General features: G+C 39.8%; 1 protein-coding gene across 2 annotated transcripts in view; it reads right to left on the reverse strand.

The window, feature by feature from the left end:
- Positions 1 to 12,402, reverse strand: part of TACC2 (transforming acidic coiled-coil containing protein 2) — a 133,408-nt gene that overhangs the window by 43,288 nt on the left and 77,718 nt on the right. For both annotated transcript variants that reach the window (XM_068951526.1, XM_068951525.1), the window contains exon 8: positions 3,302 to 3,456. In XM_068951526.1, the coding sequence (XP_068807627.1) occupies positions 3,302 to 3,456 (155 nt within the window). The remainder of the gene's footprint in view (positions 1 to 3,301; positions 3,457 to 12,402) is intronic.

The raw sequence follows: 12,402 nt of genomic DNA on the forward strand, positions 1-12,402 counted from the left end.
AGTATTAATGACAAATACACTTGTCCTACAGCATATAGGAATTGGAATTATCTAACATTTGGAAACACAGTTAGTTTATCTCAAGTTCCTGCTTGTTATGAAAAAATGTTGAAATAATGAAATCAATTAGTAGTAGTATTTTTAAAATTTTCATAAAAATACCTTGGCCATTCATTCTGGGAGAAAATGCTGGATACAAAATTTATTTTCAATTTTTCTGTATCAGGCTTCATGGGGAAAAACAAGAAGAAAAATGTTTTCCATGCCAAAAATTCGGCTTGTTTCTGTCTAGGTCATTGTGTCTCTACTGGTAAACCTGACTTCACATCCCCAGAGAGAGGAAGGAATCAAATATAGGTCTCCCGTATCCTGATCAGCAGGCTCTAATGCATGGAGGGGACTACAACTCTTACACCTCCCCTGTGTATATAATTTGATTTAATCAGTCAACTGCAGAAAGCAGGAGCAGAAGAAGAACGCCCCTGTCAAGGCAAGCATTCCTGGCCAGAAAGAGGAAATTTGGGAGCTCTCCTTGGCTTGGAGAATTTTCTGGTGCTCAGATGCTTGGAACAAAGGAGCAGATGATACTGCTACAAGGAGCTGATGAGACAGGCTGGTGATCTGTGATCTCCTATGCATTCACCCCACCTGAACAGGATCAGCAAGCACTGGGGAATGTGTGTGTACAGCATGTGGCCTACAGAAAAGCACCTCAAACAATAATTCAAAACACTAGCAAAATTTTAAAACACAAAGCATCCTCAAAGTCATTTGCCTCATCAGCATAACCAACATTCTCCACTGCAAACAAAATATCAATGGAGGAATGGAAGGGCTCATTAGTGACACTTAGGAAGCTCCTCCGAACCCGACAAAACGCACCGTTACTTCTTTGTTCCTCTAGGACTCTTCCCTCGACGGAGGCCTTCTCCTTGTCCTGACTCCCCTCTTCTGCTCAGGCACAATGATTTGCTGCTGATGGACTGGAGCCATGCAGCAGGTTTTACACCACCAGGAGCTGGCACAAACCCAGGATGAATCTCGCTATATTTCACTTTCATATTTATTAAGCTAGCATAGAAGTCAAGCTAATTAAAAACTCTCCTTTTGGCTTTCCAGCAGTGGGGTCCAGCTGTTGTGCTAATGATATCATGCAGCATAACTGCAACCGTCTGCATAAATAGATATTGTCAATCATAGATGAAATAATCCTTTAAACACTTACTATGCTTCCTTCTTCCACCCAGACACATGCTCCATCACCACCCTCATTCAGAGGACAAAGCCATGTGGCTAGCAAACTAGAACAGCCGGCTGGATGTTGCTTTCTCTCACTGTGTGCCAGGCTCTCCAGTTCCTCATATTCCTTATTCCTCTTCTATTGAAACCTGTTTATTTAGGGGGTTGGTATCAATGAAGATCTCTGCTTCAGTTGCCCATAAGCTCCCAAGTCAGGGACTCATTTTCTTTGCATGCAATTACATGCATAACCTATGAGGTAAGTTAACTGTAAGATAAATGTTATTCAAGTGGATTTTACAGTACAAAATGTGTAACTGTTCACATTTCTGAAGAAGCTTGCAAATACCTAAATTACAGTCTTAGGAACACCAATATCTTCTAAAAGATTTCAGAAACAAATAAAGGCTTTGTGTTGCCCTCCTACATTCAAAACCTTTCTGCATTACACATCTTCCTTTCCTCACAAAAATTACCCTACATTATACATAATTTCGGAACGCTGACCATAGCTTTGTTACTTTACAGTAACTTGCCCCCCATGGACAAGTTTTATCTGCAAATGAAATGTTTTAATCTCTGCAGAACAAATACTTCAAATGGACTTCAATAATAGTAGAGTTCACACCCATTATTAATAAGATGCATTCAGTTTCCTCTCTTTCTTCTATCTGAGAGACAGGAGGGGGAGACTTGGGATATAGGGAGAAAAGAATCACATGTGATGGAAGCACATGTGTAATCAAAGGTTTGAGGATAATCTACTACAGTAATTAAAAACACACTTCAAACCGGTTCACCATATCCATCCTTTTGTTCTCTCAGAACTTAAATTATTTTGTAATCACAGAAATTAAGACAAAAAAAAGAAAAGATGAGGAGCACTGCTGCAATGAAGACGAATCTGTAACAGTAGAAAGGAAAAAGTGTCATATTTATCCTATTTCATTTTTTATTTTGTGGAATCAGTTTGTCAGACATCATCTTAACTTCTTCCAAAGTCATATCATAAATCATGATCTCAGAGAACGTTCCTTAATGTGCAAGTCCCAGAAACGCTTCAAGTGATCCAAGACATATTTGTCACTTCCCCAAAGATCTAAATCAAAGCTCAATAGCCTTTATAATCTATTCACCACTCACAGCTGTTGCTTCACCAGTACTAAACACAGCCATTTCTGGAGTGGAAACTGGAAGCTTTAAATCATTGCATGGCAATGCTATATATCCTTCAAAATGAAATACAAATGAGCTTTAGTCTGCTGAGAGTAAAATTACCTTTATGGAATTTAGCTAGGTGATCAAGCTAACGTACCTCTCTGAGGGGGAGAAAAAGAAAGCACGACAGGTAATCTCACCTTCAACTGTAGAGCTGTCAGCTGACAACCCGAACAAAGGTATTTTAGGCTCCTTGCTAACACAGTACTTTCTACTCTACCATATTCCATTACTTAATTTGGAGAGCAAAGAACACTTTTTTTTTTTTTTTAAATGAAATATTCCCTTTTCAAAGGTTACTTTGTCAGCATGTTCCAGTTCTTATATATGTGTATTATACACACATTCACGCATAGTGCTGTGTTACTACTCCTATATCGTATCACGGAGTTGATATTAATATTTCTATTGACGCTGTAAGAGCTTTTTGTTCACCTTCTACTTCAGATGACAGTACACTTGAAAATAACATTTTATTAACTGTCACTGTTAATGATGCTAACCCAATTATCTGTATCTCATACCTCCTTCCTCTAGGAGGTATCTGACTCTGTAAAGCTCCTAAAATATTGGGAGAAGGGGATGAAGTTTTACTGAGCAGAAAATAAAAAATCTTTTCTAGTTTTCCATTACTATTCCTCAAATATCATGGACTGATTCTCCAATGCTTTATTCCAGGAGGAGTCAGGGTTTTTCCTCTCAGCACGGACAATGCCCAGCACACACAAACTAATCTTCCAGGAAGCATTTTGTTAGCCTCCGTTCCTCGTCTGTGCTAACACAGATACCTCCCTTTGGTTTCATCTTCTTCAGTAACCGGTCCCACTCATTATGGGCTCATTACCTGTGTCTTCCAAGGGCAGCTGAGGTCTTATTTCTTGTTCTGCTATGTCTGCTACAACTGCTGCTGCTTCAGGGGGTGGCTGTGGAGATGAAGGTGGAGCTTTTACTGGTGTAGTGGACTCTGGGGTCTCAAACGCTTCTTCAGAGTCAGAGCTCCTGGGTAAAATCAAACAAAAGAACGAGAGAAAGAGAGAGAGTTTCCTTAACAATCTTGACTAGTGAGCAGAATGAAGATTCATCATTTGCAGAGAACCAGTCATAGTTGTAAACGCAGGCTTTCTGAGCTGACGGCATAAATCTCAGTCATCAGGCTACCTCTGCATTTTCCAAAGGCAACCCCACAAGGCGATTTACGTCACAGCATGATTTCTAGAGTTCATGTTCATGAACATCATGTTCATGTTCTTTTCCATAGAAATCTTTATATCACTTAGATTTGTGTGACAAAAGTGGACATGCACTTGGAAATAAATCCATCCCACAGAGCCCGCTTTCTAGTGCAAAGTAGGCTCGACCATGAAGACAACAACACTAGAACACCTGTATTACTTTCTGAAAGTTTCTTTGGCTCAAGTGTACGAGTTTCTCAAGAGAATTGCATAGTTTCATCATTTCATAGCTCAAAAGAAAGACCCTAAAATAGCATCAAAGCTCTGCGTGTGCTCCTACAGGTTAGGAAGCACGCACTGAGGCAACGGAGCACAGCATACACTGGGTGTATATCCTATTCCCATGGAAATACTATATTGATTTTAGCAGAATTTTTCCATAGCCCTTTAGGAACAGTAAGTGCATGAGTTTGTCACACAAGGTAAGACCACACTAGAAAATGCACGGAGCCCTGACATTATGAATAAACCATTTCCACCCCCGTGTGCTCATCAGGCACAAAAGAATGGAAAGACCACAGTGAGTTAGTCCAAGCACAGAAACAACAGTACACAAGAGAGCACCAACCAAATGAAATGCAAGCTTGAAAGGAAGCAACTGTATAAAACAACAGGTAACCTAAACATTAAAGGAAAGTCTACGTTGCACAAGGACATACAATTCGCTCTTACAGGAGTACCACTTTAGGAAACTGTCCTTCTAGATCTGAAAACTATAGATTTTATTTGTTCTTAAACCAAACTCAGACTAAATTTTAACTTTTCAAAAATTGTTTTTGAAGCTTTTTTGCTAGCAAAGAGTGCAGTAACAATGGTGTCGTCTTAAATATTTAGCAGGCATTTCTGCTGGTCAGAAGCACATTTTTAGCCCTGGGCTGCAATAAGGTGAACTGAATGCTACGTGAGTTTCCTGAAGACGGCCTGACTTGCCAGTTTCCAGGGACTCTTTGCACGGCTGGGATTTGCAGTCTCCACCGCTTCTCACAGCTGTCCACATCCAGCACGCCCACTGCACTGGGGACAAAATTTGCCATGAAGTGAAAAAGCCATTTCACCCCCAGAAGCACTCTAAAAGCTGAGCTGATGCAACACACGGAATGTAGGTCTCCTCTTGCTTTCAGTTAAGAAGTAACTCTGAGCCAGCAGATTCTGCTTGGTTTCTTGAAGACCATGGCTATTTTAGGCAGTTCCATGTCAGAAGTAGTACAAGTACAGGATTTCCATTCTATACCATTTGCCTAAATCTATCACAGCATGAAGCCTTATGCACGCTATAGAAGACAAGACACTGCTGCTGCTCCTGACAGCTTAAGGGGCAAAGCAGACCTAATTCTCCCCAGCCGCCTCTGCAGATTCCCCGTGAGGGCTCCGGTCTCCTCGCTCGCTGTCACGGTGCACGTGCCAGCCTGGAACCGACCTCTACCTCCACTGCTCTTTGCTGTCTGATCCCCTCCACACCTGCGCAAAGCAAGGAGATTTCAACTAGCTGGCAGCTTTGGATGCTTTTCTTATTCTGTTTTGTTGTTGCTTTCTCTTGGGTTTTTTTGAGAATTCTTTCAGCAAACTTCTGTCGCTATCTAAGGAACTGCTCAAAAAATACTGTGTCTGGCTATACTTATATCTATTGCTGCAACTTCTTTGTGTCACTGCTTAAAGCACATTCATTCATCAAGCTACAGAAGAGTAAAGACTAATTGGAGGAGGTGGGGTGTGGCATTTTAAATTATATCCCTTATGGTAAAGATGCACCATACCTTAAGTTCAAAAACACTAAGCTTAAGAAAAGCTACAAACAAAAAACTTTGAAAATAAAGCTACGTAAAAGTTACTCAGTTGTTATAGTTTTCATCTCCTTTCACAGAGCTGGTTCAAGAAATTTTTAAATTGAAGAATCACCGAAAAACAGAGTTATAGTTTGATACTTTCCAGTAGAAAGACGTTTCTTGTGTCATAAAAATGAATCTGAAGTTATCACCTAAAACAAGAAAATTAAAGGCAATGCTGATCTCTCAGGATTTCATATAACTGTGTTACGCTGTATGTGATTTACATTTTACACTCTTCATTTCTAACACAAATAGTGTTGATCTGTAATCACAAAACAATAAGAGTTGCATATGTACTGTCTCTACAGCAGGTACATCAAGTAAATAAAAACATATAAAATATAACGGAGACTGAAAAATCTCTATTTGCATGTGCTATTCATATCTGTAACTGCTTTGTAAACACTGGCTTAATGGCTCAGTTCTGTGCCCTCCTTTATTTTAATGATTTAAAGACTTTACTTATGTTTATCTTCCTTTTAAAAGAGCAACCTTAATTTACTTGATCTTTTCCTTGGATGAGGTGGACATAAGCATTTCTTCAAACAAATGAGGAATTCGAAGTAGAGAGAAACGTCCGCTCTTTTTTCTTTACCGTATGAATACAAACTTCCTTTCTAGCCACTTCCCGAGTCTGTGGACAGACCGTTCTAGTGCCTAAGCTTCAGCACACAACTTGGGTTTGCTACAGCTTAAGAATCACAAGAAGATTCTGACGCAACGCCGCTAATTTTCACCTGCCCAGCCCCACGAGTACCAGTGCAACCGGCAACAACTGCCTTGCTTTAACGAAATGCTGCTGAGCTTGTTACCAGGTGCACTCACGCGAGCAAAGACTCTTAGCAAGGAAATACAAAGGGATGCTCAATACCAGAAGAAAGTTGTCCGTCACAGCCAGGGGGTTTATGGGAGAGAGCGTAAAGCCTGGAAGCACATACTAGGGCCATGCCCCAAGGTCTACCTTATCTATCCTGGAAACCTGAGACCCTGTGTTGAGTCTAGTCAGTTTGCCTAAGTGGAAATATGCATGCTTGCTTTTGCATAAGGTAGTTTTAAGATTACAGTCTTATTTTCAAACTGTAACAAAAGACTTCCTCAGAACAACAGGATTTCCTGTGAAACAGAAATCGCATATTTCAGGCAGTTCTATTCATAAGGTTTTTTCTCTCTGAAAAACAGGGAATACACAGGAAAAGAAATGCTGCTGCAAAGTTCATGACATAAAAGAGATTGCCAAATGGCGATAGGCTGCAAGGATCAGCACTGATACAAAGCAGTACTGCTGCGCAAGAAGCAGCTGCCACAGACGCCGCTGTGGGCTGGCTCTTACTAAGGAAGAGCCCCTTGTGTCATGCAGAGTGTTATTCTGAAGCCTGAAGCTCCAGCCAAGGATGAGGCAGGGTGTGGTGAGAAACATGGAAAACTCTTGCTGGCCCTGGTTTGTAAAGTTGTCGAGACAGGGCATGCAAGTGCAGAGTCTAAGTTTGCAGGACTGGTTTGTGGGACAACAACGAAGCAAAAGCTATACAGGATGGAGCATACGCTCACACGTTCTTTTAGTCAACCTGGCAAATCAGTGGGAGCTTGCCATGATATTTTGTAAATATCTTTCCATCTGCATCCTTTGGGTTTTGTACATAACAGACAAAAATGTAAAGAGTTATGGACAGCAGAAGCTACAAAATGATTAATGAGAGTAATTGAGTACAAAACGACTGGAAACATTCTTCTAGTCCATCTCTTACCTTCCTTCTCTAAAGATGATCAGTAAACAGCAAATATAACACACAACAGGGTTTCTGCATGATGCAGAGCAGCAAGAAACGCAAGAATCATACTAGATCAATACAACCCTGGCAACACTATTATCAGCTTGTGAAGAGGGAGCGCTCCCACCCTTATCTGGCAACTTTGGGGTCTTGCCTGGCCTGTTATACAACTCCCAGGAGAAAATAATGAAGGGAGGGTTGACTCCTCTTCTTCACCTTTGGCCTTGTGGAAATCTAGCCTCAAGATATATTACCTTTTTTCAGTAATGCGCAGATGCTTACAATTTTAGGCCCTCCCTCACTTTAGAATGAAAAATAGCTTCTTTGTAACCGTAGCTGGGAAGCACTCAGTAAGAAAGAATAAGATTTTCTCATTCCACTGCCTCTGTTTTCCCTCTTCAAGCATTACAGTCACTAAAATGAGATAATCCCTGATGTCACTTGGAGACTAGGTTCAGTAAAAAATAATTTGCAACAGAGCTGTCACAATGCCTTCAGCCATATCAGGAACCCTGTAATTTGTCTCAAGTTTTTCTAATATTTACATTACAGCAGTATAAGTAGTGTAAGCGTATATTCAGCTTTTATGTAGCAGGAACGGCAGAAAAGGATGTCTGATATTTAAAACAGACAAAACAAAGGGTCTAAAGCAGAGCTTTTTTTACAAGGGCTGAGGTCAGGAGTATCATCTCCTGCTGCTGAATCCAATGGAGCAGATTTGGAACTGGTATGTTCAGAGAGCTCCACCAGCTTTTGTGGAGTTACTTCCCTTAAAATCAACTCTATGTTGAATTTTTATTTACCATATAGCCTCCTTCAGAACAAAAAATTCATACTTAACTGCTTTATGGTGCATTGATCTATTGGTGTATTGTGCACTGTCTGGAGAGGAATAGTTGTGTGATAATTTGGAGTTCTGAAGCCAATAGCTGGGTTCCCTTCATCTCCTAGGAGCTGGGAGCAGGAAGGGTGGGACGGAGCCAAAACAGTTGCTTTCTACCAGCTGGGGACTGCAGAACCACGAGTAACAACGTCAAGACCAGCTTCAGCGCTCTGTCCCATCAGAGCTAAGCAGCTGTTTACCTGTATTTAAACTCACATATTTTCATCCAAACTTTGCTCTTCACTCAGGACAAAATATGACAAATTTGCATTATTAATGGACATAACCTGGATTGATTGAAGTCTCTCATATAGAACATATAGACTGTCAATCAAATCTGCAGTGCTACTGATGCCTACCCAGCACTCCAAACTGATTATTATTTATTGATACTTTAAAATAAAAAACCCTCTATCCACTAATCACTTTGTCTTTATGTAGCTTTGCTTTATTGACATCAGACCATAGACGACAATTTAATTCACACAGCATACTTGGAAATATGACATACTGGGGAGGATGGAAGGGTGCAGGGGACAAAAACCTAAATTAGGTAATTTTACAGTATGCACACAAGAACGTAACTAAATCATGTTCCATTCTCATCCAAAAGTGCATGGAGAGTAAAGAAACATAAACAAGGAGTGCCAAGTTTTATCAGAGAGCTGTTGTTTAAACATTGCCCTCTAATTATGCACAGGACTTTTGGAAACTTGCAGAGAAAGTGACTGTCTCAGAGATGAGTTAATTTCCCATATTCTCATACCTTTGCTCCATGATGCTAAGCTATTTGATTAATTTAACGAGCAATAACTTCTACAGATTTTTCTTGACATATACTGTAGTCCTAAACACATGAGGGGGTGGAAAGGGCTATTTTGTGTTTTTCTCCATCTCACCTTTGGATCTACATATTCTTTGCATGTGGCTAGAGTTGCAGGTTAGGGGGAAAATAGCTAGCCCAAGTATATCCATCATCTCTAGCCCATGTAAAACCATAGCAGAGTTATCTGTAGATTTGTTGCCTTCGGCCTCAGTAATCAAATAACAAAAGTGCACAACGCACACACTTCTGTTAACAAACGGACATCATCCTGAGAATCCCCCAGTGCTTGGTTCCTGTATTGAGATTTCTGTACACTAAACATACTAGCAAGCAGTATTCCTAGATAAACAGGGAATCCAAAAAGCTTGCAATGGAAGGGCCTAAAGGAGCAAATACTGCATTGTTGACTCATGAACACTGTCTGTGGCAACATCTAAAGGCAATGCACAGATTCAATTAGGTCTAGCCCTGTAAAGCATCTGCAGCTGTTATATTATTAAACTAAGGTATACATCTCACATCATAATTCATTGAACAATTCATCGTATACCAGAGAGGAATCTAAACCAGCAAGAAAAAAGCTATTTCTTACAACGTTCGATATAGTATTGCAGATAAATTTTGTTTTCCATTCCTGTAATCCCATTGAGAGATGAGCTGGAAATAAAAGAAGGAATGAGTTCTGTATTCTCACTTCCATCGATCATTTTCGGATATGATCCCCATAAAACCTGCATGAATAATTCAGGTCTGCTCTACTGATGAAATCAGAACCAAGGATGCAGGACTAGCTCTACGCTTCTGAGGTCAATCAGTCTGCCTACTGCTTAAATAGGCACAGACACTACACTGATGAGAGCCACACAGACTTACAGATTTGAAAAGACACCCAGTAACTTTAAGCTTTAGAGTTTCTAAAGTCACCGAGGCAAGGCATTCACAGATGCACATTAATTTCAGCCAAAATTCTTCCACTGTGACTAGCCTGACAAAGCCTTTTCCAATGCTGGTCAAAATCCTGGTCCTGTTTTTTCATAGTACAATTGATTCTTCCATACAGATCTTAAACAAAACAAAATAAAATAAAAAAACACCTCTCACCAACACCAAAAAACAGTAACACCCAACAACACAGAAACAGCATGCTTCAGTGACAGATCTCTCCAGACTGAAGATCGATCACACTAACAACTGCCACTGAACTGCTGCATGGTCTTGGTCAATTCACTTCTATTTCTGCATCCACCTCAAGTCTGCCTTATCTAGTGGGAATCTCTTAATGGCATCAACAGCTAATTGCTATGAATTTAGGCAGAGTCCACAGAAAAACAAAACCAAAAACCTTTAAAACTGCTGTAGTGGTATATACGGCATTTGAACTTTTACAGGTCTATTTCTACAAAATACAATAACAAATGATCTCCTATAAATCATCTTGTGGCATCATTCATGTTGCAGTTACAGAACTCTGAAATACAGAGAGATATATATATTTTTTTTTAAATAGACTTTTACAAATACAGTTCTGGATCAAAATTCAAACTCACTAAGAGAGCCTGAACTGTAATTCCTTTCCTGGAGACTAAGTCACCAAATTAGGGAAGCAAGCATCAGCCAACCGCTCCCCTCGCCCCAGGCCTACTCACTAGGACAAGAACTTTCTATAGTTGTAACAAAAGGTGATTTTTTCCCCAGCACCAGGTTAGGGTTATATCAAAGGTGTTTTAACTTTTTTATACCAACATTTTTGTACAGTATTTGCCTACTCAGTGATTTCAAGCTAACACGGCATTCCTCAGTTAGCTTCTTTCAATATTATGATTGTTAGCTATGTCAATGTTTGCCTACATATTTCGAATATCCAACAACACTAAAGAATTAAAATTTTAATATTAAATTTGTTCAGCAAGATGTAGAAAACAAGACGGATACAATGATAGAGTCACCTGGTTATTTTATATACCAGATATTAATCTTCGGTATCTGAATTAATCTGCCTATCAAGCCTAGTATCAAAGGATTTCTTACATGCACGGTATGGAAAAAAAACAACACAGATGAGTACAACAAATAGTTTTAGAGATAACCCTCACACAAGCAACATGATTCCCTTCTCTCTAATAAAAGGCACCATTAAAATGATAAAACTTCTCAAAAGCAACTCAACAGTACAGATGGCTCTGAAAACTTTTTGCCCAGAGAAGAGCAAAAACATCAACCTTAGCCTAGCCTATCAAAGCTAAAGGGTCAGTAACCTCTCAGGGACCATTTCAAACCGTCTGCCTTGTTCTATTCTCTCTCTCCCCATGGGGAACGTTCTCAGTTCTGGACTTCATATTATATTGAGTCAGGGGATGGGGGAGGTCCAAACATGTCACTTACATGTCACTGGACTCCATTTACAAGACGGTTCCTTTAGAGACACATTTCTCACCATTAACTATTAATGGACTTCACTCTTGCTGGCTATTCAGTGACAAGATCGTCTATCCCATGATTACATAAATTCACAACAAGTCTTTACTGTGAAGAGACAAACTGCAAAACCAGTCACAAGAAGATGCTGAGGAGGAAACAGTCAGATCACCAACCTTGTCTTCAGCTCAAATCCTGCTCACAGTGGTGTAATTCTGTTGTCTCATCATTATTACTGATTTGCACACACAAGATGAGAATCAAGCCTTACTTGTGATCCATGCAAATAAAATAATGCTTGGTAACCACAAGGCAGCCAGAGCAAATCTAAAGTGTATTTTTCTCTGATGGAGTCTGAGGGTCTGCTCCAGCGACATGCAAAAGGCCTCAGGCTATAACAGAAGTAAATGGGAATTCACAGCTTTCTACAGTTAAGTCTATACTAAGGAAGTATATCACCTCTGGGGGAATTCTTTCACCTGCTATCTGATATACATGGCACAGGTACAGAATAAGTATGTATATGTACCAGAAAAGGTGTTACTCACCCGTCTTGCAAAATTGGTGGCATATTTTATAATTTCTGCCTTGCAAAGCCTGATTATCAAAACAAAATAATGTTTTTCTCATCACAGGATTATTTCAGTTTAGACTATAGCGCTGGGGGATCTTCTTAGTCCCACTTTGTAACACTCAGAATTGCTGCCCTGTTGATCTCTCCTTGTATTTATTTTAACACTGGATATGGCTTGCTGGAAAAAATAGGCACAGCTTTAGCTTCCTGAATCAGGACAATTTTATAGAAGAATTTTATAATTTAACTTTATAGAAGACATCCCCCACCTGGGATGAAGTCAACTTCCTAGGTATCCTCATTCTTTATTTTGCTCTTTCTAATACATTAAAACCCCAATACAAATAATATTGTAGAACAGAAAACAGCTAGCAATAAAAAAAAAAAAAGCTTTTTTCTCTCTTTTTACAAGAAGAGCAT

Source organism: Struthio camelus, chromosome 7 (genome assembly GCF_040807025.1).
Source record: "Struthio camelus isolate bStrCam1 chromosome 7, bStrCam1.hap1, whole genome shotgun sequence".
NCBI lineage: Eukaryota > Metazoa > Chordata > Aves > Struthioniformes > Struthionidae > Struthio > Struthio camelus.